We start from the raw sequence: 25,249 nt of genomic DNA, 5'->3' as shown, positions 1-25,249 counted from the left end.
ATTCAGGACCAAGTGTATTGCCTTTTTAATGGTTCATTTCAAACTAAGGACAAAATGTGAAATCCCTGGACAATTAAACTCTCCAGAAATACTGTTTTTCTCAACTAGGCTGTTGAAGGGGGTTGAGTAGGAGGTTACTTGAGGTGGACAGCTGTTCTTTTCTAATAGTTTAGAGCAGAACTTCCCACTCAGAGGGCTGTAGTTTACTGGTTTTCTTTGGGGTAAGTTACAGGTACACAGCAAGAACACTGTATTATTAAAAAGGCAAGGGCTTTGAAAACAATTATTAAGTAATATACAGTCTTTGAAATTGTATTTGAATACTTTTTGTGTGGTTCCAACTGTCAGCTTCTTTAAATCAGAGTTGTTATTTTTGAATGCAAGACTTTCAGTTGGTACTTCTCACCAGGGAGTGCCCTGTGTGGGCCCGTCCCCCCGGGGCTTCTCTCCAGGTGTGCCATGAGGAGAATGAGATTAGGACGCATTCCCTCAAAACTGCAATTGAGTAGACAGTAAAGTTTCACTCTAAAGAAAAAAAAAGCAGAGAAGCCTAAGCCATCTGGTATACTCATGGGGGCCTCGTAAGTACTTACAAGCAAAGCCAGAGCTGTTCTTTAAGACGCGATCTTGGACTGCTGGGCAGTAAGTGAGTAAGGAATGGGTGAAGACCCCAGGGCTCCGCACTGTCGAGACAACCTTTATCTCAGCCGAGAAAATGTAAAGACATGGTTCCAGAGAGGCAGTAGGTTGAGTGATGAAGACAGTTGTGTCTGGAGTCAGACTGGCCGTTATAACGACCCAGCTGATGCCGACAGGACGCCTGCGCCCAGGCTGCCTCAGTTTCTTCACCTCTGAGCTGGGAGTGGTAGGAGTGCCTCTCTAATAGGGTGCTGGGAGGAGCACAGACGTTAGTATGGGGCAGGCATTGACAACAGTATGAGCACATTTTTCTTTTAATAAAGTATCATTGATTTACAGTATTGTGTTAGTTTCAGACCGGCACGTTTTAAACACTCAGTAACGTGGGCTTGTCAGGTACTGGGAGGATTAGTCCGTTCAATACATCAAGCCCTCGGTGTTGCTGCTTTGAATATCTCTCTGATCTTCAGGATTTAGCTTCCTAGTAAACCTGCTGTGAGGAATGGGTTGCTAAATGTACTACTGGGGAAATAAATAGATCCATTGTGTGGTATTACAGAGTATAAATGAATTTCTTTCTGAGAATATTTGCAGGAAGTAATTACTTCATTTTGGTAGAACTGGCTGGTGAGGTATTCTGAAATGAGTAGGTAGGTGATCACATCATTGTCTCTTGAGATGGCCTCTTATTCAGAGTGAAGTATTTCCTGTTTTCTGTAATGTTAGGTGTGTTCCTTGTACTCCAGCTCTGTTTATACTTTGGCATTGTTTTTCTTTTTAACTTGAAAAATGATATAATTACAGAGTGAATAATGTACAGATGCAAGTGAGTTTTATGTACCGTGGCCAATGTCCGTACAGTTGTCCATCTATGTTCATGGAGGACTGATTCCAGGACCCCCGCAGACACCAAAATCCGTGGATGCTTAGGTCCTTTATCTGACATGGTGGGGTCCGCGGAAACGGGCCTCTGGGTGCAGAGGGCTGACTGTACTGCCACCAACACTCGTAAAGATACACAGAGCAATTTCCATCACTCTAAAAGTTTCCTTGTGCTGATTTCTAGTCACGTCCCCTGGGGGCAACCACTATGCTGTCTGCTTACTTTTAAAAGAAAATAATTTATTTACCAAGACTTATTTTTATTTTATTTGCATGGAAATAAAATATATTTGGTATTTATCTTGATAACTACTTATTTATAAATCTTCAGTAATCTTCCCTTACAGACTCTGTTTACTACTGTGTCATTTATTGGTGTGGTACTTAGTATTTTGGGGAACACCAAGGCCATACAACTAAAATTCATTGATGTATAAAACACACCCTGGGATACTTTGCATGTGAGATTGCCCAGTCTGTAGGCATAGTGAGCTTGTCTTCAGCGTTCTGTCGGCATTTTTCTTCCATCCCTTTATATCTTTGCTGTTTTTACGTAAGCTTTGACTACACTTTGGACTCGAAGGAAAGGCCTTTAAACCCAGACGGCCTAGCGTCTTTGTTTACTGTTATAACAAAAGAGAAGAAGCTTTTTTTCCCTCTCGTTTCACGACCGACCGCCCATCCTCTGCCTGTTTCTGCTTTGACTTCCAGCTTCTTGTTCTCTTGCTCTTGGGCCTTGCTTGTGTCTCTGCCTTTATTTTCATTCTTAGCCTTCCTTCCTGCTTTTCCACCTAATTAAAAAAAAAAAGTATATTCATGTGGAGGCATCTTTGAACTCCTTCTGTGAGACATGTCGCCTCACCCCCGCTCCCATGAACCGCTCCCACGGCTTCCGGCCCCGGCGCAGGCTCCCGACTCCGCCGCGCTCCTTACCCGCTGCTTGGCCTGTCCGGCCAGTGAGCGTTGTTCAGGACGCAGTGTGCCAGCGCCCGCCCCCTAGGGCCCAGCTCATCCTTTAGCAGTTGAGTTCCCTGAGCAAGGTCTCCACCTGCCGTTTGATTAATTTCCCTCACTTGTGCCCGCGCCGGCTCAGGGTGACTCCCGCCGACCCGCTGGTTGGGGAGGCCGCCCCCCGCCCGCCCCTCCGCCCTGACGCTAGTCTCTGTCTTCCGAAGCTTGTTTTTTGTAAGAGAGGCTCGAGTGACTGTCCCCCCTCTTCCGTTTTGTCTCATTATTTAGTCGCTGTATTTCTTACTGTTTCTTCTGCTTTTCCCTCCGACTGGAGACTTTCCGCAGCTTTGTCTTTAGCCTGTTTGATCTTTCCCCTTTCTCCACAGGGAAACGCAGTTCCTCGCATGGATTCAGCTGTTATTTTTCTGTGCAGATGGTTTTCCCTTCTCTTTCCAGTAGTGACTTCTGTACACTTTCAGAGCTTCAGTTCTTTTTTTAGATTGTCTGTTGGGGACCTGGGGTACGCATGGGTTTAACATTCTGTGAGAAACTTGGGGTATCCTTGGCATGCAGCATTTGGTGATTTTCCCAAGTGTGTTCTGTGAGGCTGGAGTTAGCCAGGTAGGTTGATTCCATGGCACTGGAATTTCGACGTCGCTTTCCATCATCTACTCCTATTCGTGTATGCAGTAACTCTCGCGAAGTAATTAAAAATCTTGTTGCTTTGTGACACTTGCTTTGCAATAAAGCAAAGAAAGGCAACTTTAATGCAATGATAGAAGTTAAGGGAACAAATGGATAAGACCAGGCATCCAGGCATGAATTTTTTTTTTTTTTTTGTGAGACAACATTACTCACTTGAGTGGAATGAGGAATAGGGTATCAGAATTAGCCGTTGCTCTTTAGTGGCATCAGTGAAACCTCTGTTTCATATGGAAACAGGAAACAGGTTTCAGTGTGGGAAATTTTGGCCACAGTCACAATAATTAATGGATAGCATTTGTAAATGTTAAGATCAGTAGATGTCTGTTTACCTGCAACTTGACAGACCTAAAATTTAAGTAATTTTCTGGTTGTCTAGACTGGCTTTCTTTCCTGTATTCTGTCTGTTCTTAATTTTTTTGTTGTTTGTGTTGCTTACCATTCTGTCTCCCCTTCTCCCCATGTTCCTATATGCTTTTAAAATTTCACAGATACAGCTGCCAGAGGGGGTGTAACTGAAGCTAGTGTGTGGAAGTTCCAAGGCAAAATCTGTAGGTACCAGAAAGGCAGTGTTTCCCACTAGTTCACACTGTGCAAAGCTAATTGATTGCCGTAGAGACCAATGAGTTTACCTTCACTGGAAGGTTTGTGCAGAGGGTGGACCGACCACCTGGAAATGTGTAGCTGGGATTCAGGCTTTGGACGACAGATGGGGAGTAGTTTAGATGATGCTGAAGTCTCTTCCACTCTTGAGATTCTTTGATTGTACGCTCAGTCCTCTTTGGTTACCTCAGCAGTTCAAAAAACATTTTCATTATTTGCTTTAGAATAAAAGTGATATGTCACAATTAGAGATGTGATTCAACTTTTTCCGAAAGTCAGATCTCACCTTCAGGATAAAAATTTCCTGAACTCTTGGACAATTAAAAAAAAAAAAAAGTGACAGGATTCTCGGGTTAATTACAGATTCTAAAAATGTCTTGAACAAACTTTCCTGCTCTTCATATTTTCTTTCATTAGGAGAAAATCACTAACTAAATAGATGTAGATTTCTGTTACAACCTTGTTGTTCCCAGAAACAGTTACTATGAGGTAACTTGGTATAGCCTTTAGTTTAGTTTAGCAATAGATGTGACTTGCTTGTCTCAATTTAAACTTTTGATCTTTCTAAGAAAAAGATTTTTTCCTAAGGGAGCTAAAATCATGGGTTTTTGCTGATCATCAGTAAGCTCTGCTGTCTTCTGTCACCTCAGTTTGTGCTCCTAATTGGGCCAAATCAGAGAGGACGGGCAAAGGAGAGTTGATGGAATACTTTAACTACTTCTCTGTAGCTGAAATAGCAACTAACATCACAGGTGCTTCTGCATGGCTGCTCACACGGTGTTCATCTTCAGTGGTGACGTTGGGAAGTTAAGGATTTAAGATGTAGGGGATGAAAGTGGCCAAATGCACTGAAGAAGTTTCCTCTTCTTTCGCTTTCTGATGTCGTATATTTTGGATAAAGTTATGATACATTTTATTTTTAAAAGCAAATTAACTTTGTGAAATAAAATGACTTGCGGTTGATGAAAGTACAGCCTTCCTGTTAGCTACTTCCCTATCTTTAAAAACTGGAAACCTGGAACTAGAATCTTGTTAGACAGTTGAAACTTAAATTTTACTTGAATCCTGTAGTTGTGTAGGTTTGTTTTACCTGGAACAGGATCCAAGGACGTATCGCACTGATCCTTTCTCCCAGGTCTGGTCTTTGCTACTGGGGAGTAATTAATTACGTTATCAGTTCCTTGCAAAAAAAATGGCATTGTGACACCATCTTAAGTCCTTCAGTGCAGGTGAGATAAGTTATTATGTTTCCCTGGAAGTCCTGCAGAGGAGAAAGACGCATTAAATAAAACATTACTAAAATTAGTTTTACCTGTTTTCTTTTTAATGAGGCTACTGGAAAATTTAAAACAACATAGCTGGCTCCTTGTCTCTGTGTTTCCCGGCGGGGATGTGAATGTGTTGTGGTTGTTGTGTGTTCGCCCGGAGCCTCTGCAGCTCCTCTTGCTTAATGTTTGCATGACCCACGTTCTTTCATGCTTTTATGTCTGACCTGTCTCTGTCTTGAAACATAAAGAGGTTTCTTTTAGACAGGAAATGCCTTTTTCAATATGTAGTTTCAGATTTTTTACTTCAGTGACTTTTTAGAAATTCATTTCTTGGTATCCTGTTTCCTTGTTTGAATTTCCTTTTCCAGTGACTGTCTCACCTGGTTGTTGGGTCTTCGTTGCCTGGCTCTAACAGTTGTCATTTTCTCTTTTCGTGACTTTTTTTTTCCGTCGTTAAAACTTTTTTCTTCTTTTGCCTCTCCAGTTTTCTTAGAACATTATTTACTGGGTTTACTTGTTCTCATGTTCTGTTTAATTTCATACTCATTTCTGAAATCTTTTTCTTTTTATTTCTAATTCTTCCCTGAGTTTTCATTCTAATCCTGAATATTCCTGATTCTGATTTAGTTGTTCTTCCATGACATCACATGCCCTTGAATTCGTTTTACACGTTTTCCTATCTTGCCTCTGTGTCTTGTGGCTCGTTCTCGGCACACCTGTTCTTGGGTGGTTGCGTTGTCAGAGGTGTTACTCCGCTTCTGATTCTCTTCTAATACCTGTGTATGAGATTTCGCCTTGGTTGTGTTATGTGACATTAGGTTTTCATTACCTTTAAAAGGAATTGATGTTCACGATAGCTTTTCCAACCTCACAGATCCCTCTTCAGTTGTTTTCATGTGATGTTTAAACATTAAGGCAACTTGTTTTCTGAGATTTTCTTGCTCTGTTCCCTTCTCCCACTTTTATCTGGACCTTCTCTTCCTGTATCTCCATTCTTCCTGTTGTGCTCCATGTTAAATTGTTTCCCAGAGTTTCTACTCAGTGTGGGGCCCTGTCCTGGAAGGCACACGTGCTGGTTACCTAGTGAGAGTTATGGGGAACTTGAGATAGAACTAGCCTGCTTCCTCCCCAGTCCCAGCTCCTTGCACTGACTTGCTGTTGGACCGGGTAAAAGTCCTTCCCGCCTCATGTGCTTTCGTCACGTTGGTTCACAGCAGTCTCCGGTGTGTATGTCTTCACCGTCTCAGGTTCTGTTCTCAGATCCACTGATGCCTTGTGAGCTGCAGGCATCACATGGCCTAGTGCCGTTACGTGCTCCCCACCTGATGGCATCCTGGGGTTTGTGGGGGTACTCCATCACCAGATTTCTTTGTGAATATTGGGCACGGGTTGTGGATTTTTGAATCTAGTAATACTTTTTGTGTGAGGAGCTTCTGGAAGCTGCAAAAACTGTCATTGCTGTTATAGAAGTCCTGTGACAAGCAATATTTAAATGAATAAAATTCCCAGTAAAAAAGCTAATTTGGAGCACTATATGATTTAACTGCACTTGACCTGTATGTGTTAGAACATTGTTTAACCTCTTAAAGTTTTGACCCTTAGATAAATCTCCTTAGTGACTTACACAACCAGACATATAATAAACTTTGAGTTCGCAATTCTTGGCACCCTCCTCTTTAAGAAACCCCGAATCAAATGACTTTCCTTACTTTGTGGAAGGATGCTCATTATAAATCCATCAAGCTGATGACATTTCTCAAATTACAGCCTTGTGTGCAGACTTCCCTTTTTAAGTTGCTTGGGATTCCTCTTACCCTGACTCCTTGCCCGGGCCATGAGATGTGTCCTCAGAGAAGCAGAGTCGAGTTCATGTTCTACCTGCATGTGCAGAGGGAAGCGAAGAGAGAAACGTGATACTGTCTATAGCGCTGACTCTGTGTGGTTTAGGAGGAGGTTTGCATCTTTTACAGGCCATTTGGGAAGAAGCCACATTCATTTTGAATTTGATTGTGCAGGATTGTGCTCTTTCTTTTGCTATTGGTAATCGTTTTTAAGGTTAAACTTTTAAAAATATCAGTACTAGTTTTAGAAGTCTCTTTTCCTAGTGACTGGCTATAGTTCTTGAGTCAAAGCAGTGAACGAAATGGTAAGGTGTTACTTAATGGAGGTCACTCATTTAGCTCTGTTAATTCTGTACTGCCTTGTCCAGTAGAGCTGAAGGCAAAGAAGGGCTTATACCGTAGTGAGCACTTTCTTTGGTAGGAAATTGCTGGGCACCGATGAATGAGTACCTGTTTGAATGGCTCATCTGGAAACACAATTATGACTAATGCCATTGTGTACAGTATTTTAGAGGTATCCTTGCTTCTCTTGCTGCTTTGTGTGGATATAAAATGATAGAGGAGAGCAGGTGTGGGACAGAGGGTAGCACTGGCCTGGGGCTCCAGAAACCTGGGCTCTGGTTTGGGCTTTGTCAGCTACATGATGGGTGATCTTCAGCAACTTACTTAGCAGTGGCTCCTTCTTCTTTCTTTCTTTTTTAGAACATTTTAAAATTAGCAGTAGCTAGTGATATGGTAAGTTCTAAATGTATTTTTTTAATGTCTCATTACTATTTTGATAGTGACTTTTGTTAATTTCTAAACACACACTAACAGTGTACAGAGGGACAAAGTACGTCGTGTTTGAGAGAGTAGGGTGGTTTTCTGTGACCAGAGTATTGGGTGCAGTCCTGTGGGTCTTAGGAGGTGAAGGTGAAGGTGCAGCTGTCAGGCAGGGGCTGGTTTGGCCTTGATCCTGTGAGTGATGGGGGCTTGGGGGGTGGGGGGAAGGACAGCAGAGGGAGCTCTTAACACATTACAAGGTGAAGAGTGACATCTAATACTATGTTTCTTTTAAGAACGTAAATCTGATGGGCTTGTTCCTGCAATGACCTTGGTGGTGGGTGACTAGATCTTGAACTAAAGTAATGGCAATGAGATTAACAGAGAAAGCCTACAAAAAATATTACAGTTAGAATCACTGAGACTTGTGACAAAAGAGACAAGAGTCCAGATGACTCCTGAGCTGGGCCTCAGGCACCTCGGATGAAAGTAGTGCTTTATTCCTGGACTTCAGATGGAATGAATTTCATAGTAAGTAGAGATGACAAAAGACTGTAATGTGAGACTTTCCCAATTTTGTCATAACTGTGATTTTATTGCTTTAAATAAAGAATTCATTCTCTGAGTTTGTACCAGCTAGCAAATGCTGCAACGTATGCATCAAGGTCTGAGAATATCTAGAAACTGTGAAAAATCAGAAAACTTGTACCTCTAATTTTACATCCTCACTTAAAAATTTTAACTTTTACGTATGTGTGGTTGGCTTATTTTGTTCTTAAAAACAATTAAAACAGAAAGAGAATGACTACCCTAAAACACAGTTTCATGAAAACTGAAGGAGTGGACTCTGTATTAGATATTTCCAAGGAGTTCCTGAGACCAAGAACGCTGGCCCTTCTTTTCCAGCAGCTGGAACCCAAAAGATCTTGAAACCAGTCCTGAAAAGCTTGCTCCTATGCAAGAAGTCCTGGTGGCTTTTGAGAGGAAGATAGAGAAGTATTCTGGAAAATTTCAAGTGGTAGTAGAGGTGAGTCACTGACATGAAGAATTTATCCAGGGACTTACAAATATTCATTTTCTCTTTTTAAGTAAGAGGGTTTTTTCTGTTTTTTAAAAATACACAGTCAGCTAAGGCAGTTTAAGATTTCAGTCTTTGTGTTCTAAAAATTTTAATGAACAGAAAATAGTAGGGCAGGAAGTATGCCCTCTCCCACGCAAAACCAAATACATTGAAATTTTAAGAAGCAAAAACAAATACACTGAAGTTTCAATGATGAGTATTCATCAACAATACAGTTTCTTTTTGGAGATAATGATACTGGGAAAGCACATGGTAAATAAATGCCACGCTTACATTTTGAATGTATATGAGTGTAAGATGCACTTGGATGGGATTTTTAAAAATACTGATTTCATTTGATTCATAACGTCTTTGGTCCTCAGAAGACTCTGTTCTCTTGGTAGAGGTGGAGGTCCTAGTAGGAGGAGGTCTCCTTGCTTTGATTCACATGCTGCCTGGATATCCTGGCTTAGCTCCCTCTGGACAGTAATTTACTTGGAAACAATGTAGGATTAATGTAGCCCCTTCTAATTATTTTATTGTTTTGGGGAATGGGAAATTTATGGAACAAAAGGTGTAAAATGAGTGGCCTCTCTCTCATATTTTTGTTCCTCAGTCATCCAGTTTCCCTCTGTAGGAGCAGCCATGTTTTTCAGTTTCTCATATTCTTCCTGAAATATTTCGTGCTTATATACAGACATAGAAGTGGTGCACATTCTTAGCTGTTTTCATATCCTTACCCAGTAATCTTTTGACCTGGGGTAAGATTCTTCTTTCCCCCCCATCTATTCCTCAGAAGATGGGTGGAAGTATTCTAATTTGCCTGTTTTTTTTTTTTTTTGCCTTGTTTTCCTCCAGATTTAATAGACTTGTCACATTCTTCCCTTATACATTAATGTGTAAGATTCTGTTGGTCATTTTAGTGTTCTGCATTTTTGCTATGGGGAATTTAGAAGGTCTGTTTGCCACATTGTAACCTAATCATTTGCAGCAAATCAGTTAGTATATTCTCTGTCTTTTATTTTGTAGCTCTTACTCTTTTTTCCACTTATTCCATTTAAAAAAATAGCCAGTGAACCCAGAAGGGCAAGTCAGTAGCATAGAAATTTACGAAGACTCTGCAACTCCATCCTGAAATGATACATTAGTGCGAATTTTTGTTCAACTGTAAGTGGTTGTTGCCTTAGATACTCTCAGGGGAAAGTGCGGGAAACGTGGCGCCAGCGGCAGGCAGGAGGCGGGCACTGAGAAAAGGGGGTCGCACAGACACGAAGGGGGCCTGAGAAGCCCTAAGTCTTCGGCACGGATACTGACCCAGGCTGGGCCAGGCTGGCTTTGGCTGGACCAGGACAAAGACAAGCCAGGCCCTGGCGTCATCCTGTCACTGGGTTGAATTCCACAAAGAGCTCTGCTTTCCAGATTTGGGAAGATGAAAGAAAAGAAAGAAATGGACGAGTTTTATTCTCGAGAGAGTGAATCATTAACTTGGAACCTCGGGTGGCCTGTTACTCATCTTGCCGGTTATTACTGTTTCCCACTATTGACAATGCCTGAAGCTTGGGCACATGTAATTTCTGTTTGTTACTGTTGCCCTTTCTCTTTACATGTGTTTCATGGCCCCTTTTTTAGTAAAACTGTTCTTGTGTGCAGCTTAATTGCCGTATTTTTCCACTGGAGATGCCCCATTGACATAAAACAGTGATTTTTTTTTAATGTACCCAGTAATGTTACATAAAAATAAAATTTCTGGTTACATTTGTTTGCTTACTTATTGATTCTGCTTTTGTTTAATCTCTTCCCACTTTTTGTTTTTTTTTAGTTTTTCTGTATGTTTATTAAATTACACTAATACAAAAATAAATGCCTATTGAAACTTTAAATTGACAGCCTCTATTCTCTTCACTCTCTGTAAAACATGAAAAATTTAGAACTCTTTTAGAATATATGTTATATTGTTTTTAGTGCAAAAACTAGGACTGGGTGATATGTTTTCTACTTAGAAAGTTTCAGAAATAGAGATGCTTCATGTACGTTAGATTGTGAGAACAGTGTGTTAGTCAGTAGGCACTTCTCAGCATTTCAGTTCAAATAGGTTTTTTAAAATTCAATTTCAAGTGATGTGTGAGGCTCTGAGCAGGTGGTATTCTATGTACTGGACGATGTGGCAAGACAAACACACAGATCATGGACTGATGAGGATGAATACTTTTAATAGTAGGTTCTGGGATTCGTAAGTGTGTTTTATTATACCATTTCTAGGTGAAGCCTTCCTTTTCCATTATAATCGTGGTGATTTTGGATGAAGGTGGTTCAGTCAAGAAGCATAATATAAAATTCATCTTTCTAGGACCATATATTGTGTAAAACGAGGACAGATTGAATTTAATAGAAATAGTAAGTAACATTCATTTTTAAATATGTTCTAACTAAATGGCATTTATCATAACTGTGAGGTACACATCTCACTTATTCCTCAATATAGTTTATGTAAATATATATCATATTATATATAATTATATATTTTTTCTTAAAGTAAAAAATGAATGTTGAATTTGTATTTAATATATTCTTACAATCATTGGTCAAGAATATCAATACATTTCTGCTATCTGGATGCTCGGCTTGTTTTTTAAAAATCTAATTTTGAAACCAACTATAGTTTGTTAAGTAAGTAAATATCTATTTCAAAATATTTAAAAACCCTAATAAAAGCTTTGATTTGAGTAATTAAGGGTCCTCTTCCTCCCTTTTTCATATTTGAAGTGTGAGTGGAAGAGAAAAAAATTAATTGACAGAAAATGACATGACTTCTATAAAGCCAAAGAATTTTCAAAATTGGTAAGGTCTTTTAATTTTTCATAGTCTTACACATATCCCTCCTTTCAGAGAAGTGAAAACAGATTCATAAAATTTAAGTTTTTCAGAACGGTGCATAGTGCTTAGGATCTGGCTTGAGTTGTAGGAACGAGATGGTGGAAGTTAGGTAGTTCATTACCCATATCTTAAATCTCATTGTAGTTAAATATAATTAAATATATAAAGCTCACTTTTTCTTTTAAAACAAATATTTGCCCTTTATCATCCCTGTTTTTTGTGACTAGTCTGCTCATCCCAGCTCGGGAAAACTGAATCATAAATTGCCAAAGAATAAGCGACTAAAATTCTCCTTTCTAACAGTCAGTGCATTTTGCTAAAGCATTTTGGATTAGGAAACCTAAAAGAAAAAGAATAACATTTTAATAATAGGAAAGTGGTTTTAACAATGGAGGCGATAGTTACAGTATTCTATTTTGTGGATACTGGTTTTAACTAGCTGGTGCGTGGTGGTGAGGATTGGGACTGAGGGAACTCGATTCCGGTCTCGGCTCTGTAGCTGATTCCTTGAATTACCCAGTAGAGAACCTCTTTGTGCCTGTTTCCTCATCTGTGGACTGAAAACTGAGCCTGTGAAACAGAGAGCCTGGTGTTCATGAGCCCTGCCTGTACGGTGTAGTCCCATTTCCACTGGATGCTGCTGAGGTACCTAAGTTACTGATGGCTGATGCTGGTTGGTTCTATCAAGAGTTAAATACTTGTGGAGACTAATGATCTTGGGCCTGTTACTTAACGTCTTGCAGCTTCAGGTTCCTTTTTTTTTTTGTCAAATTAGGGTAATAACATCTAAATCAGGGCTTTTGGAAATTAAAAATGGCATATACAATTTATATTTTGTAATAGGTATACAATTTATGTATTATATACAGTACATCTAATTTATAATAACATTGTTTATATATATGACTAAAGTATTGAGCCTAATGCTTGTTATTGTAGTTATTGGGCTACTTCATTATTTTCTGCTGATTACCAAACAGTTTGCTTCTTAGGGTCAATAAAGTAAATTTTCACGTGTCCTGTAGGCCATTTCCAGTAGCGTCTTGAAACTTCGAGGGCAGCTAGTTTGTGCCACATTCCTATCGCCTCCCCAGAGTGCCAGCCCCTGTTTTCTTCCCCTTGCTCTAACATCTCCAGTTTGCTGAACTGGCTTCATCTCCACCGGTCCTTCCATTGCAGACTTTCTTTCCACTCTAGTCTGTTCTACCTTTTAGAAACTTAGAAATTATCTGAGCTTACTAGTATCTCCCTTCTTTTTACAAAATGGTCTCTCTGTATCTTTAGTGTCGTTGAATCCTTGTTTCGCCCATTCCCAGCTAACACAGACACACACACACACACCTGCATTAAGTCACTTTTTGGCAGTGGTCTTCTGAAGAAATGGCCCATTATTTCACATTCCTTTCTGTTTCAGATTTTTATACCTCTTTTTGTTTTGTTTTGTTTTGTTCTGTCTAATTGATGGATAGCATCCCTAGAACAAAATTAAATACTTTGGTATACATGTAATGTATATGTACACCTTGTTCCTAATTATTTTTTATTTTGCCAAAATAAAATATTAATAATCTGTATTAAAGAGAATACTTATATATAATGTATAGAGTCATATTTGTTGAATATAAGATAATGTCACTGATTATAAGAACCACCTCTATTTTATGGACTAATAAGAAGAAAGATCAATTGTAAGACACCATCAATTGTAAGATGTATTTCTATTTCATAAATGTTAAAATATGAAGAAAAATATAACTTTGGATCAGTGAGGTACGGCATGGGTAGCAGTTACTATTTTTAGTTTTAGTAAATTTTTATGTGTCTTTATTGTTAGAAACTTCAAATTTTCTTATTTTCATAGTTTCTCTGAGCCATATTTAAGTTACTTTTTGCTTCTTTGCAAATATTATGCGAACTAAGAGACTTTTTTTCTTGGTCTAGTTCTTTCCAAATGTTTAATGTCTTTGTGATTACATGACTTGATCATTTCTGCTTCTAAATTCCTACCACAGCACAGAGATGCAGCATCATTTGAATGCTTGAAAACATTTTTTCTCTTTTCAGGAAGGGTGAGCTATACTGAATGTTTCTCGACCCTTCTCCCCGCACAGAATCACTTCCCAGCCTTGCTCGCGCTATCGCCTTGGCGCTAGTGTGCCTCCCAGCGCGCCAGCCCTGTGGCCTGCCGTATTCCCTCCAGAGCTAAATAACAAAAAGCCTTTCATTTCTTTTTCAGTTTACTAGCTCTTCTATTTCCCAGCCTTTCGTTACTTCACTTTCTCATTCTCTCTAGAGAGATGACCTAGAAATCTCGTTTACCCTGAGGAATGCTTATGTTGAGGGAGTGTGGTGTAGATATCCGGAAATGAAGTGTACGTTAGGATTTTGAATACCTTAAAACTCTCAGTTGGGAGAAAAGTCACTGTACTTTTACCTGAAGGAAGATGGAGGATGGTTCGTGTACACTTGAGGGCTACAACTCAAGGTTGACGTCTGGTAGTCTTTTAAGCCTGGGTTGTCTTCTTGGGGGTGTGGGGCTGTGTGTTTTGGAAATGAGGGGAAAAAAAGGAATTACAAAAGCAGATCTTTCAGCCAGTTCAAGCATTTTAAGGAATTTAAGCTGCATGTCAATGGTGTAAAATAGTAATAGAAGAATATTTGGCTTGTAAACGTTAGTTCAGTTTCTGATGTGGTAGAATATCCTGGAAGTGCTGTTTGGTTCACAGATGATGGAGCTTAACTGAATAATCATTTCAACCAGTGTAATTATCTTATGCCTCCTCAGCAGTGGTTCTTACTCCTGCGGTTTTAGGGAGAAGTCCTGTGAACTCCTAAACTTGTGTGTAAAACTTGGCCGTTAGGCACAGATTTTTGGTAGGGAGAGGATCCTCGGCTTCTAGCAGAATCTTGAAGAGATTGATAATCCCAGAGAAATGAGTCCACGTCTGTAGCGTTCTGGGCCAGCACTGTTTCTGGACCAGCTCTCCGTTGTGATCTTGATTGTAAATCCTGAAAACCTCAGTATTCTGAAGCTCAAAACAAAGAAAATTTGATTTTGAGTTGTTAGCCTTAGAAGTGACAGTGTTGTTCATGTGGTGTATTTAAAACAATACACCAGCACAAAGCCAGGGAAGCTGCTTTTAAGAAGTAGTGAGTATAAATAAAGATGACATTATAGACACAGAAAAAGCGTGAGAAAACCGTGGATCCACATATGTTGAAAAAATGTGGAGTATTAAAGATATGCTTCTGTTTTGAACTTGAATTGATTTCATAGTTGTGATTTAGATTAGTTTTCTAAAGAGAAGATTGTATGTCGGGAATGATACATGTCTAGTGTGTGTATACCTGTGTATACATGTGTGTTATAGGACTTACTTTTTAATGTTTATGTGAGTAGTGAAAATACTTGATTCTTTTTTAATTGTAGTGCATGCAGGATATGGGAAACACGAAAGCACGACTACTGTATGAAGCCCATCTTCCAGAGAACTTTCGAAGACCGCAGACAGATCAGTATCCTTTAAAATGTCTTTATTACAGGTTTTAAAAGAATTAGCTCATTTTTATGGTTCATATTTTAGCTGTATTTAGGAAGATGTGAACTTTGTCACACTGTTGTTCATTAAAAATAGAAGTTCATTTGCCTTGAGCTGTGCTTTATAGGCAGTAAGTTTTTAATATGAATCTGGTAACACGTAATCTATATAGTATTTTTATATAATTATTGTTAAGTGTAAAATATTTTAACTGATTCTTCTTGATTGACTTCCTTAATTCTTGATTGAAGAGTATGTGTTGTTTATTATTTTAGGCTATTATTTGAGAATTGATTTGTGAACATCTTGAGTATTTTTAAAAAATCCTTTCTAGAGGGGTTTTCTTTGATCACCTTTATGTAGTAATTTATATGAAGCACTTTGACATTTACGCGTTTGCAAGGCAAGGGGCATATTTAGTGGAAGTGCTGGGGTAATTTGGGCTCACTTCACCACTGACACTCCGTCTTCATCCCAGGGCGCACAGTGGTATTTACTTCAGATCTGCCCTAATGAATGAACAGAATATTTTCTCAAAGACATTTTAGTCAGGATGTGTTTCACATGTTAAAGGTAAATCGTTTGACTTTATAGGATTTCTCAAATTCAGACTGAAGTTTGAGAAATCCTATAAAATCAAAATAGGATTCTCTAGTTGATTGTAGGTATTTGTGATTTTATCCAAAGGTGGTTTGTGGTTTTGGCACTAGAATGTAGCTTCTTAAAGATCAGTTGTATATTACCCCATTGTGTACTAAAATGGTTTGTGTGACCAGACAAAGAAAAAAGTTGATCTTTTCTTACACAGAGATACTGGCTATTACATATTTTTTTCATAATTGTGTGGAAACTTTTTGAGTTATGTTAAAAAAGTTAGTGTTTGACCTTTTCTGTTTCTGCTCCCCCCACCTCCTTCCCACAAATTAACAATCTGATATCCAAGGCTATTTTTATTATAGCAAGATCCTAGGGTGAGAGTGGGCGGTACGTTTCAGGCAGAGAAGATCGTGTGAGCCGAAGTATGATGGTGTGAGGACACACGACATTTTACAGTTTTGATGTGACAGGAGTTAATTTCTTTGGGGCAGGCAGCAGAAGCAGCTCATTTTCTAGATTCTAAAGGGTTTTTAGTACCATAGAGAGCAGTTTGAACCTCATTTCATTGGCCCAAAGGGTTGAAGAATTTGAAAAGCCATGCAGGGTTTTGAAGCAGGAGAAACATTACAGACATTAGCTTCCACCGCCAGGAAGATGAGCTGGAGGAGATGGCGGAGTCGGGGAGACCATGTAGAATACCCGTACAGCTCAGAAGTGAGAAGTGATGGGGATGTGAGTTCCAGAAGAGAGCTGAGAATGGACAGGGGCGAACTGGGAAGATCAGAAAGAAGTTGGGGAAGCAGGAGCAGTTGGAGGAGATGAAGATTGGCTTTGTTTCTGGGGAAGACACTGAGATGACCCCAGATTTTCTAGCTTGCCTTAGGTTCAGTGAATGACGTAAACTTACTCACTGGAGGAAGGAATTCAGTACCAGATGAAGGTTTAAGGGGTAGAGGTTGAAGACAGTGAGCCATTACTTTGGGCAGGATGAGGTGTCTGTTGGACGCATATGTGGAGACAGATACCCATTTGGAAGCTGGAAACAGGCATCTGGACCCTAAAAGAAAGCAGGAAATGTAAACTGCAGAATCACTTCCGTGTAGGTGATAGAAAGATGCTCGGTTAAGTTATGTTTACCTAGGGCAATAACACCATTGCCTTAAAAATGTTTTTTAACTTCAATTATTACATCTGCGTTATTTTTATCCCCTCTTTTAACTATGAACACTGTGATTTGGAGCTTTCGTTGGGGAGACTAGTAAGAATACCAGTCCCCTTTCTTTCTTAATTTCATGAGTCGTTCTAAAGCTCAGTGCTCTTTGAAAAGTCCGACATCTCTGCACTTTTATTTGATTTAAATATAGTTGTCTCATCCCTAGAGGCAAGTGGAACCAAACTGAGTGAAACTCACACAATAGGGGACCTCACTGCATTCTTAACAAGATTTGTCACTTTTTAAAAGCTTTACAGTTTACAAAAGTTAGGCAGAAGCTGCTGTGAAAGTGTAATTTCTCATGTGGGATGCGGTTAATTATAGGCTGCGTGTGCTAGTGCATGACGAGTGATAAAGCTTTACATTAAGCTTTTCATTATTAGGATATTTCGTCTTATCTACAGACTTTAATTACTTCAGTTCCATGAGATCTGTTGTGCGCCACAGCTAATCAGCAGTTCTCCTTGGAGCTTTTGAAAATTTTACTGCTGTCAGTGGTGTGTGTCTGGAGCTGGAAGATTTTGTTCTTGGGAATAGATATTAATTTAATTGTCTTTTAAATGGTGTCTTTAAAGAAAGGAAGAAATCTTGAAATACAAATAAATACATGTTAAAATATAAAACACATCGTAATGTTAAAATTTTCCTGGATTTAGTTAGTATTATTTGTTCATTTTGAGGACTGAGACAGTTAAGGTACTAAGTGTTCTATAACCACAGACACAGGGAACATTCTGGGGCATTTTGTTATTTGTTTACTGAATCCCAAATCAAGCACTTAATCATGAATTGTTGTCAGTGTACTCCTTACCTTGATTTGCTGAAATCATTACCATTCTATTTCTGTTTTTTTTTTTTTGAGGGGGTGTATTATTGATCTCTGTCAGTGTATAATTAAGTCCTTTTGTGTCTAAAGGCACCTGGAGACTGGAAAATGAAGATAAATATTTCCTGATCTCCAGATTAGTTTGTTCTTTTGTTGATGTTTCATATTTGCTCAGACTTGATGCTGTGCAGGCCGCCTCAGCCCTTAACACAGTAGCTGCCATCTACTTCCCCCTCCGCTGGGGCCCTGTGTCTAAAACATTTGCCTATTAAAATGCATTTATCGATAGTAAGAGCTAAGAGTGAAATTTACCCTGTGCCACAGACCGCTCTTACTTCTTAAATCCCCTGGCGATCCTGTGAGATGAGTCTCGGCGTTACCTCCATCGTGAAGGAGCGGAAACAGGCACCCAGCTCCGCAGAAATAAAAGCCCACGTCATTTATTGAGGGCTTCCTGTTTGCTAGGTACTGTGATGGGTGCTTTGTATGTATCACCCCCTGAACTCTCAACAATGTTGTGGGGTGGAGTATTACTATCTTCTTTATGTATCTGAGTATGGGTTCAAGAGATCAGCTAGCTTCAAGGTCACCATAACTGCCAGTTAAATAACAACTGCCTGCTGGTACCTGAGATGAGGGTGCACATCGGAGTACTAATTCTCCTCTGGGAGTTAGTACTACAGTCAGCACAGAGTGCAAAATTATCGTCAAATTTCCCTTGAAAATCCCTTATGTTGTCTACAGTGATAGTTTGCAGACACAGAGAATCTCTGTAAATCCAATTTGGCTACACTTTGCCCTCTAGCAAATAGAATTTTGGGAATAGAATTCAGAAATCAGTGAATGCAGGCCCATGAGCCAGCTACTGTTTTTGTAAATAAAGTTTTATTAGAACATAGCCATGCCCATTCATTTATAAATTTTCTGAGGCTACTTTGGAGCTACAAATGCAGCAGTGAGTAGTTGCACCGTAGACCCTAGTGCCCCACAGAACCTAAAATATTTACTGTCTGGCTCTTTAAGAAAAAGTTTGCTGCCCCTCTGGAATAAATCATTTTTTTCTGTAGGTGAGGTAACAATGAAGAATTGCCTGGCATCTGGGGCCTTGTATAAAAAGAAATAAGGACCACGCAATACATTCTTGGTCGAAGAGGCACATGAGAACTGAGAGCAACCAAGGATGTAGCATGTTCTGTAAATCACCATTCTCACTCAGGTGACTCCCATGCAATTCTGAAAAAGTAATGTTTTATGTTAGTAATTAGGACTATCCTAGTGTGTTGTCCTACCTTAATGCTTTATTTTATTTATTTTTTTTTATATCCTTGAAAAGCAGATCACCTTTCATCTCATATAATTTTTTAAAGTTGCCTACTGCTTAGATAATTATTGAGAGGGCTTCTTATCAGAAGCAGAAACCAGACTCAGCTACACTTGAATTACTTGTAAAAAATATATTAAGTATAAATTGGGATTTCACAGATATCTGTTATTTCTGAAAATTCACACATTTCATTTCACCAGATGTTAGTATTGTTTTTCACTCCAGAAGATTCATACTTAAATGTTTGCCTTTTTCAAACTTCAGTATTTATAAAAACATCATAGTTTTCAATATTTTAGTTTTACAATGATGTTTAAATTATTTTATATATTGTATTTTTAATCTTAATGAGTTTTCTCTCTAATGGTAATTTTTTCTTCATAAACAGTGATCTTTTATTTGTCATAAACATTTAAACTTTAAACAGTATCCAAAATAAACTATTGTTGCTGTCTTTAAAGAGAAAATATATCAGTGTTATTCTCCCAAATATTTAAACATAAAAATTATACTTGAAGAATTTAGATTTCTAATAATTTTCTTCAGTTAAAAAATAACTATATACATATTATGTGTTACATAATATTTATATTTAAAAGTAAATATAATGACTATTTTAAAAACATTTATACAGTTTTTAGAAACAAATATATATCATCTGGAGTGAAAATGACATCAAAGTAAATTTATTTTTCTCTTCCCTTTTTGTGGTGGTGAATAGTTGTTTCTACAATGAAAATTGCTCATTACACCCATATTCATACATACTAATCCAAAGCGTCAGCTTTTTTGATTGTTTCATTTTTTTTCTTGTTAGAAATATAGAAAGATGTCATATTGAACATGGGTTTACAGTCTGTGCAAACTTCATATTTAGCTTATTTACATGTGAAATTGTCGAAGTAAAATAACATTATTGCATTTCATGAAAACCTTGGCATGTTTTGGTGATTTTTTGGTATTGGCTGCCAAAATGTTCAGATATCTCAGTAATCAGCCTGGTGGCAGCTCGGGGGCCTCTCACTTGAAAGGGTCTCCCCGGGCACCTTGGAAATGAAGGTCTTCTGCATTTGACGTTCTTCGCTATATTTTAGGGCATATATTATCATTAGCAGAAATGCAGTGACTGGTTCTCAGATACAACTGTGGTGACCAGAGGTAACATCCTCAGAGGTCGATGTCAGACATCCCTGGTTTCAGATCACAACTCTCCCTTGTACTGTAGAATCCCAGAGAACTTCCTGAACTTTCTGTGCCCGAGTTTTAGTTGTAAAATGGCACCTTCCTTATAGGTTGTTAAGAGGAGAAAAGGAGATAATCTGAAGTGCCTTTCACATACTCAATTCATAGAAAACTGTCTTCAAAACAGCTTTCAGTCGTTCAGCTTACTTAATAAATGGAGTGTTTAGATTTTCTGTCTGTCTTGCCTTCCCTGGCTCCTTTGAGTGCTTTTCCTTTAATACCTGCTGTATAGTGGTCTGCTAACTCTGTCTATTACCTTTTGCCTCAGCTGTCAACTTAAAGGTCTTTTATTAACTTCTAATCAGGAGTTATTGACTGAAAATATATTGTTTTACTGCTTCAGGTAACTTTTCTTTGAACAGAAGGATGTCTTATCCTGGGATCCACAGAGAGGTTGTATTTCCGTGTAATTCATGTCCTTTATAATCCTCTGTATTCTATTTTATGCATTAAAAAGCATTATCTCAGAAAGGAGTCCACAAGCCTTCTTTAACTACCAAAGGCACTCATGGTACTAAAAAATAAAAAAAGTTAAGAATCCCTAATGGAAGAAGTCCCATTTTAGTGGAATAGGATAAAGCAGAGATTGGTGAGGGAAGTCTTCTGTATCAGGTAACTCAGAACTCTTGAATCCCACTAGAAGTCCCTCACTCTGCCAACAGGTCAGGCTAGTCCACCTAGCCTCAAAAAAATTAAATAGTGCTATCTTTAGTTTAAGCTTCTTGACTTCTCCATTTTTTGAAGCTTTGAAAGAAAAAAAATTGGCCACCATTCTTCTAATACATGGGGAATCAATAAGAGGCAGCCATGTATGGTGGGATTGAACGGAAGTGTTGAAATCATGGTTGTTCAGTCTTTCCAAGTTGCTGACTCTTCACCTATGAGGTGGAAATTGTAATATGCACATGACTGCTTTGGGGAAGGATTAAAAAGAAAGAGCTCTGGACAGCACAGAGTGTCTGGTGCCCTGTGGGTGCTGCCTGGGTGTTAGTTTCTTCACTTAACGCTGAAAATCCAAAATGAACCTTAATTAAATTGAGAGTTTAGTGGAGGGTTGAGGAGTGTGGTAGAATTGAGAAATGTGGTTACTTTCTTTTTAGAGTGGGTTGAGTGGTTTTATTGAATGGGGAAAATTTTCTGAAAGAGATAGAATGAAAGTAGGTTTGGCAGAAAGAAAAGTTAGGTTACAGAATTTAGTTGTAGAAATAGTATGTGAGGAAAGAGCGGACTGGGGAGTGGGAAAATTGAATTTAGAGCCTTGGCTTTGTGGAGAGGATGGAGTAAAGGAGAACGTGCATGTCACTGAACTCATGCTTTTCCTTAAGTTATCTGTTTTCAGAGCAGTGGAATTTTTCATCAGAGACAAATACGAAAAGAAGAAATACTACGATAAAAATGCTATAGCACTTACAAATGTAAGTAAAATCTTCATCTCTATCACCAATTGATGTTTGTTGAGTAGATCTTGAACTTGTAACATCTGATACAGCTCAATTTATTTATTGTAAAGATATACTGGTTACATACCGTAAAACATTTGAATATTGGAATTTTTTGTCACTTAATGTTAATGAGCTTTCAAAGCAGAACTCTTGGTTCAAAAAGGAGCATAATCAAGTAAGAGTCTAGTAACTGCTTAAATGACATTTGATTAAGTTAATTGTTTGAAATTTACAAAAATATAAAGCCACTAACTGAAAAAGGAAGGTAGAGAAAATTATTTTACTGGATTCTGGAAATGAATGAAAAAGGCCAATTTATTGTCTTGTAAGGGCTTTGATGAATCTGTCCAGACATAAGTTTATTAAAACATGCTTTTTAATTGATTATTATCAAGCATTTGATACCTAATTTTGAGACCTTACTATAGTGATCAAATATGTTTTTTTTCTTTTCCTGATTAAATTTTCCCATCCCAGTAATTACCATTTAAAGCTAATTGTCTTTATTATTTCAATCATTTTTTGGTTTTTGATTCCTGGCTCAACAATGAAGCTACCAGCCAGTTAATTTTGTAGTTAAGTCACCTGCCAAGTAATTTAGAGGCAATAATTTCATCTCTTTTTGCATGTAATCTGATTTTCCTTTTCATTTTCCTGTAGTCCATATGGAGAAGCAATATACGATAAAATTCTAACAAAATAAGGAAATTTTAATTTAATATATTACGTTTGACCATTGAAAAATCTTGATGAAAAGTGTTTAAAGTATGATTAATGTATGTTTTAGAGCAAAGGTACCCTTGTGTTTATTTTGGGCTCCATTTTCAGTGGATGTAGAAGAGGAAATCCTTTGAAAGACTGACAAAAATGGAGAGTATTGAGAATGGTATTTATAATGTCCATAAAATTGCTTAGTTATAGCATTATGGGGAAAAACGACTACTTTAAAACACAAGTAATATATTTTCATATGAAATTCTAAGAAATCATTTTAGAATACAGGATGTATAAACTAGGGGATGGGAATTTTGGTGGCCATCCTAAAATTCTGTCATGGTGATACAGAGCGAATCTGCCCTCCCTGGCTGTTCCTTGATGGAACGAGTGATGGGAGACATTTGAAAAACACTGAGTACAGAAATCTGTCCTGCCTTACCTCCCCGCACCCTCTGAAGCAGCAGTGAATCACAGCTGGAAACACAGCGATAACAGTGATTTCTTGGGAGATCTAGTGGGCTTGAGGTGAGGAGGCTGAGCACTGCCACGTTGTCTGCTCTTTTCCATCAGCAGCTTTTCTCTCCTCTCCTCCCTTCTTCCCTCCCCCATCCCTTTCTTCCTCCCCTCACCACATATTTCCACTCTCGCATGATTCATTTGCCACCAGAATGATCAAACACCGAGTCTGCTGGAGCGGTGAACGTCCGGGTAACTCTAACTATTTACTCCTGACCCCTAACGTCCTTGGATTTGTCTTGGAAAAACAGCTAATGATCACTGGGCGTTCATGACTTTAAAATGAGCACTCGCTTGTTCTTGTTTCAGTTCATCTTACACATTTCTTGCCTCCTTTATCACTTCGCATCCCTCAGAAGTAACCTCTGGAACTCAATACTTGAGTTTGCAGCACACAGAGGTTTTACTTCTCCAGACTGAATTTCGCCCGAAATTACTTTGCCCATCAGCGGCCTTATAATTGAGTATTATATTAAGGGTTTAAAAACAGCAGCATTTTCACTCATCTTACATATGTGTGTATGTATGTATGTATATACACACATATATGTATTAAAAACTAGTAATTAGTACAACAAAAGTAAAATTAAATCCTTTATTTTAACTTAAAAGTTGTTATGGAAGCAGTGTTTCTATATTGTATTGCAATAAAAATGAGCTAGTCCTCCTAATTTTATTGAGCTCTGTTTGTCGCTAGCTAATGCTGGCATAATTTGTTATTTAAGGTAAATGAGCAATAATTTTAGATGCCCTTCGAGGTGGGGATGAGAAACTGAGGTGATGAATAACTAGGTGGTGAGTTAAGATTAATGTAACACAGCATAGTTTCAGGGTGTTTTTTGTTGTTGTTACTTCTGTTACAGTTTTGGTTTCCTTTTCTGTGGAATAGGAATGCTCTGGTATCTACATTTGATAGTGTTATAAGAGTTAAATAAAATAAGGCAAGCTGCATTTTTTGTAGAGTTACCTAGTAAATACAAGCTTAATAAATGTGAGCTCCTGTGGATGATTACGTTGGAGAAAGAGGGCAGGGTGGCAGGGCAGACGACTCACAGTAGGTGGATAATTTAGAGATGTGAGTACTCAGAATTAACCGTAAGACTTTAGATCATTGACACAATTTTGATATGAGTTCTGTTTGGTTAATATTGCTACGTTTTACCCTTTAATTATGGGCTGCCAGGTGACTGATGTGGCCATTAAAGAATTCTGTTTTGAAAGTTTTCTAGAATTCTCCATTTCTTAGTGATTTATCCAATGATTTTAAATTAGTATATTAAAATTCAGGCTGCTTCTACATAGTTTGTGGCCATTACTTAGTTAAGTTTGTTGAAGCCTCTTAACTCTCCCGATGAATTTAATTGGTGATTTATTTTGTGTGATTGATTTATTAGTTCAGTAAATGTACTTTCAGCTTTTGTATCTAACATATGCCATGAAAGGTAATTGACTTTGGAAGTCATGTTTCTAAAATGATCTCTGGACTCCTGAAAAACTTGAGCTTCATAGTGTATTGAAAGCTCCTGAGACAGCCATCTGAGAACTGCTGTGATAAAATCTCCACTTGGAAAACATATCCAAGAATTTCCAAAATGGGTGTGAAGCAATGTATTGCTAGCAATTAATCCATAAGGTATTTTTCAGTGTTTCAGAGCACCAGATTTTTTATTATACCATTATTCTGTTAAAAAAGGGTGATATTAAAACAAAATCAAGAAAGTAATGTAATCTTTTCTTGAAAAGATAGATGAACATTTTGCCTTATGATCTTCAAATAATCATACTGGTATTTTTTAAATACTTGATACTTTTTCAAAGAGTTATTTGCTCACCTTATCCTGGTACATGGTAGTGGGAAATCTGTTTTGCCTGATCAGGTTTTCTTCTGCGGTAGGTGGGTTTGTGTGATTGGATTGCTCTGGGAGCTTCTTCACATACAGTTTATTTTGGAGGGGGCTTAGTGAAGAACCTCGGGGCTTTAGGATAATTGAGAGAAGGATTGTAGTTCATTTATTCTGGAGGGAAATCTTTTCTGGGTTCCACCTGTGTATCCTGTCATGGATAGAGGGGAGGGCCGGAGAAGGTGGGGAGTAGGGGGATGTTCAAACACGAAAATTGATTTACTGACACCACCAATTCCCAGCACCGTTTTCAAGGTCAAAGTCTTGTCCTCTCTCTCTCTAAAAGTACTGAAATCCAGTGAAATGGCATTACCATCTAGCTAACAACAAAAATTCTGAATGTAACAATA

At 38.3% G+C, this 25,249-nt stretch overlaps 1 protein-coding gene across 8 annotated transcripts in view; it reads left to right on the top strand.

Annotated features, from left to right (window-relative positions):
* SMAP1 (small ArfGAP 1) overlaps window positions 1–25,249 on the top strand; it is a 134,293-nt gene that overhangs the window by 49,412 nt on the left and 59,632 nt on the right. For 5 of the 8 annotated variants that reach the window (XM_072965490.1, XM_072965494.1, XM_072965492.1 and 2 more), the window contains exons 3-4: window positions 15,013–15,098; window positions 21,663–21,738. In XM_072965490.1, the coding sequence (XP_072821591.1) occupies window positions 15,013–15,098; window positions 21,663–21,738 (162 nt within the window). Of the gene's footprint in view, window positions 1–8,554; window positions 8,676–10,967; window positions 11,103–15,012; window positions 15,099–21,662; window positions 21,739–25,249 lie in introns of those variants that run through there. The other 3 variants (XM_072965495.1, XM_072965496.1, XM_072965497.1) reach the window with 3 other exon arrangements.

The sequence above is a fragment of the Vicugna pacos genome, chromosome 8, assembly GCF_048564905.1.
Source record: "Vicugna pacos chromosome 8, VicPac4, whole genome shotgun sequence".
Classification (NCBI taxonomy): domain Eukaryota; kingdom Metazoa; phylum Chordata; class Mammalia; order Artiodactyla; family Camelidae; genus Vicugna; species Vicugna pacos.
The sequence above is the reverse complement of the archived record's forward strand: the minus strand, read 5'-3'. Positions and strand labels throughout refer to the sequence as shown.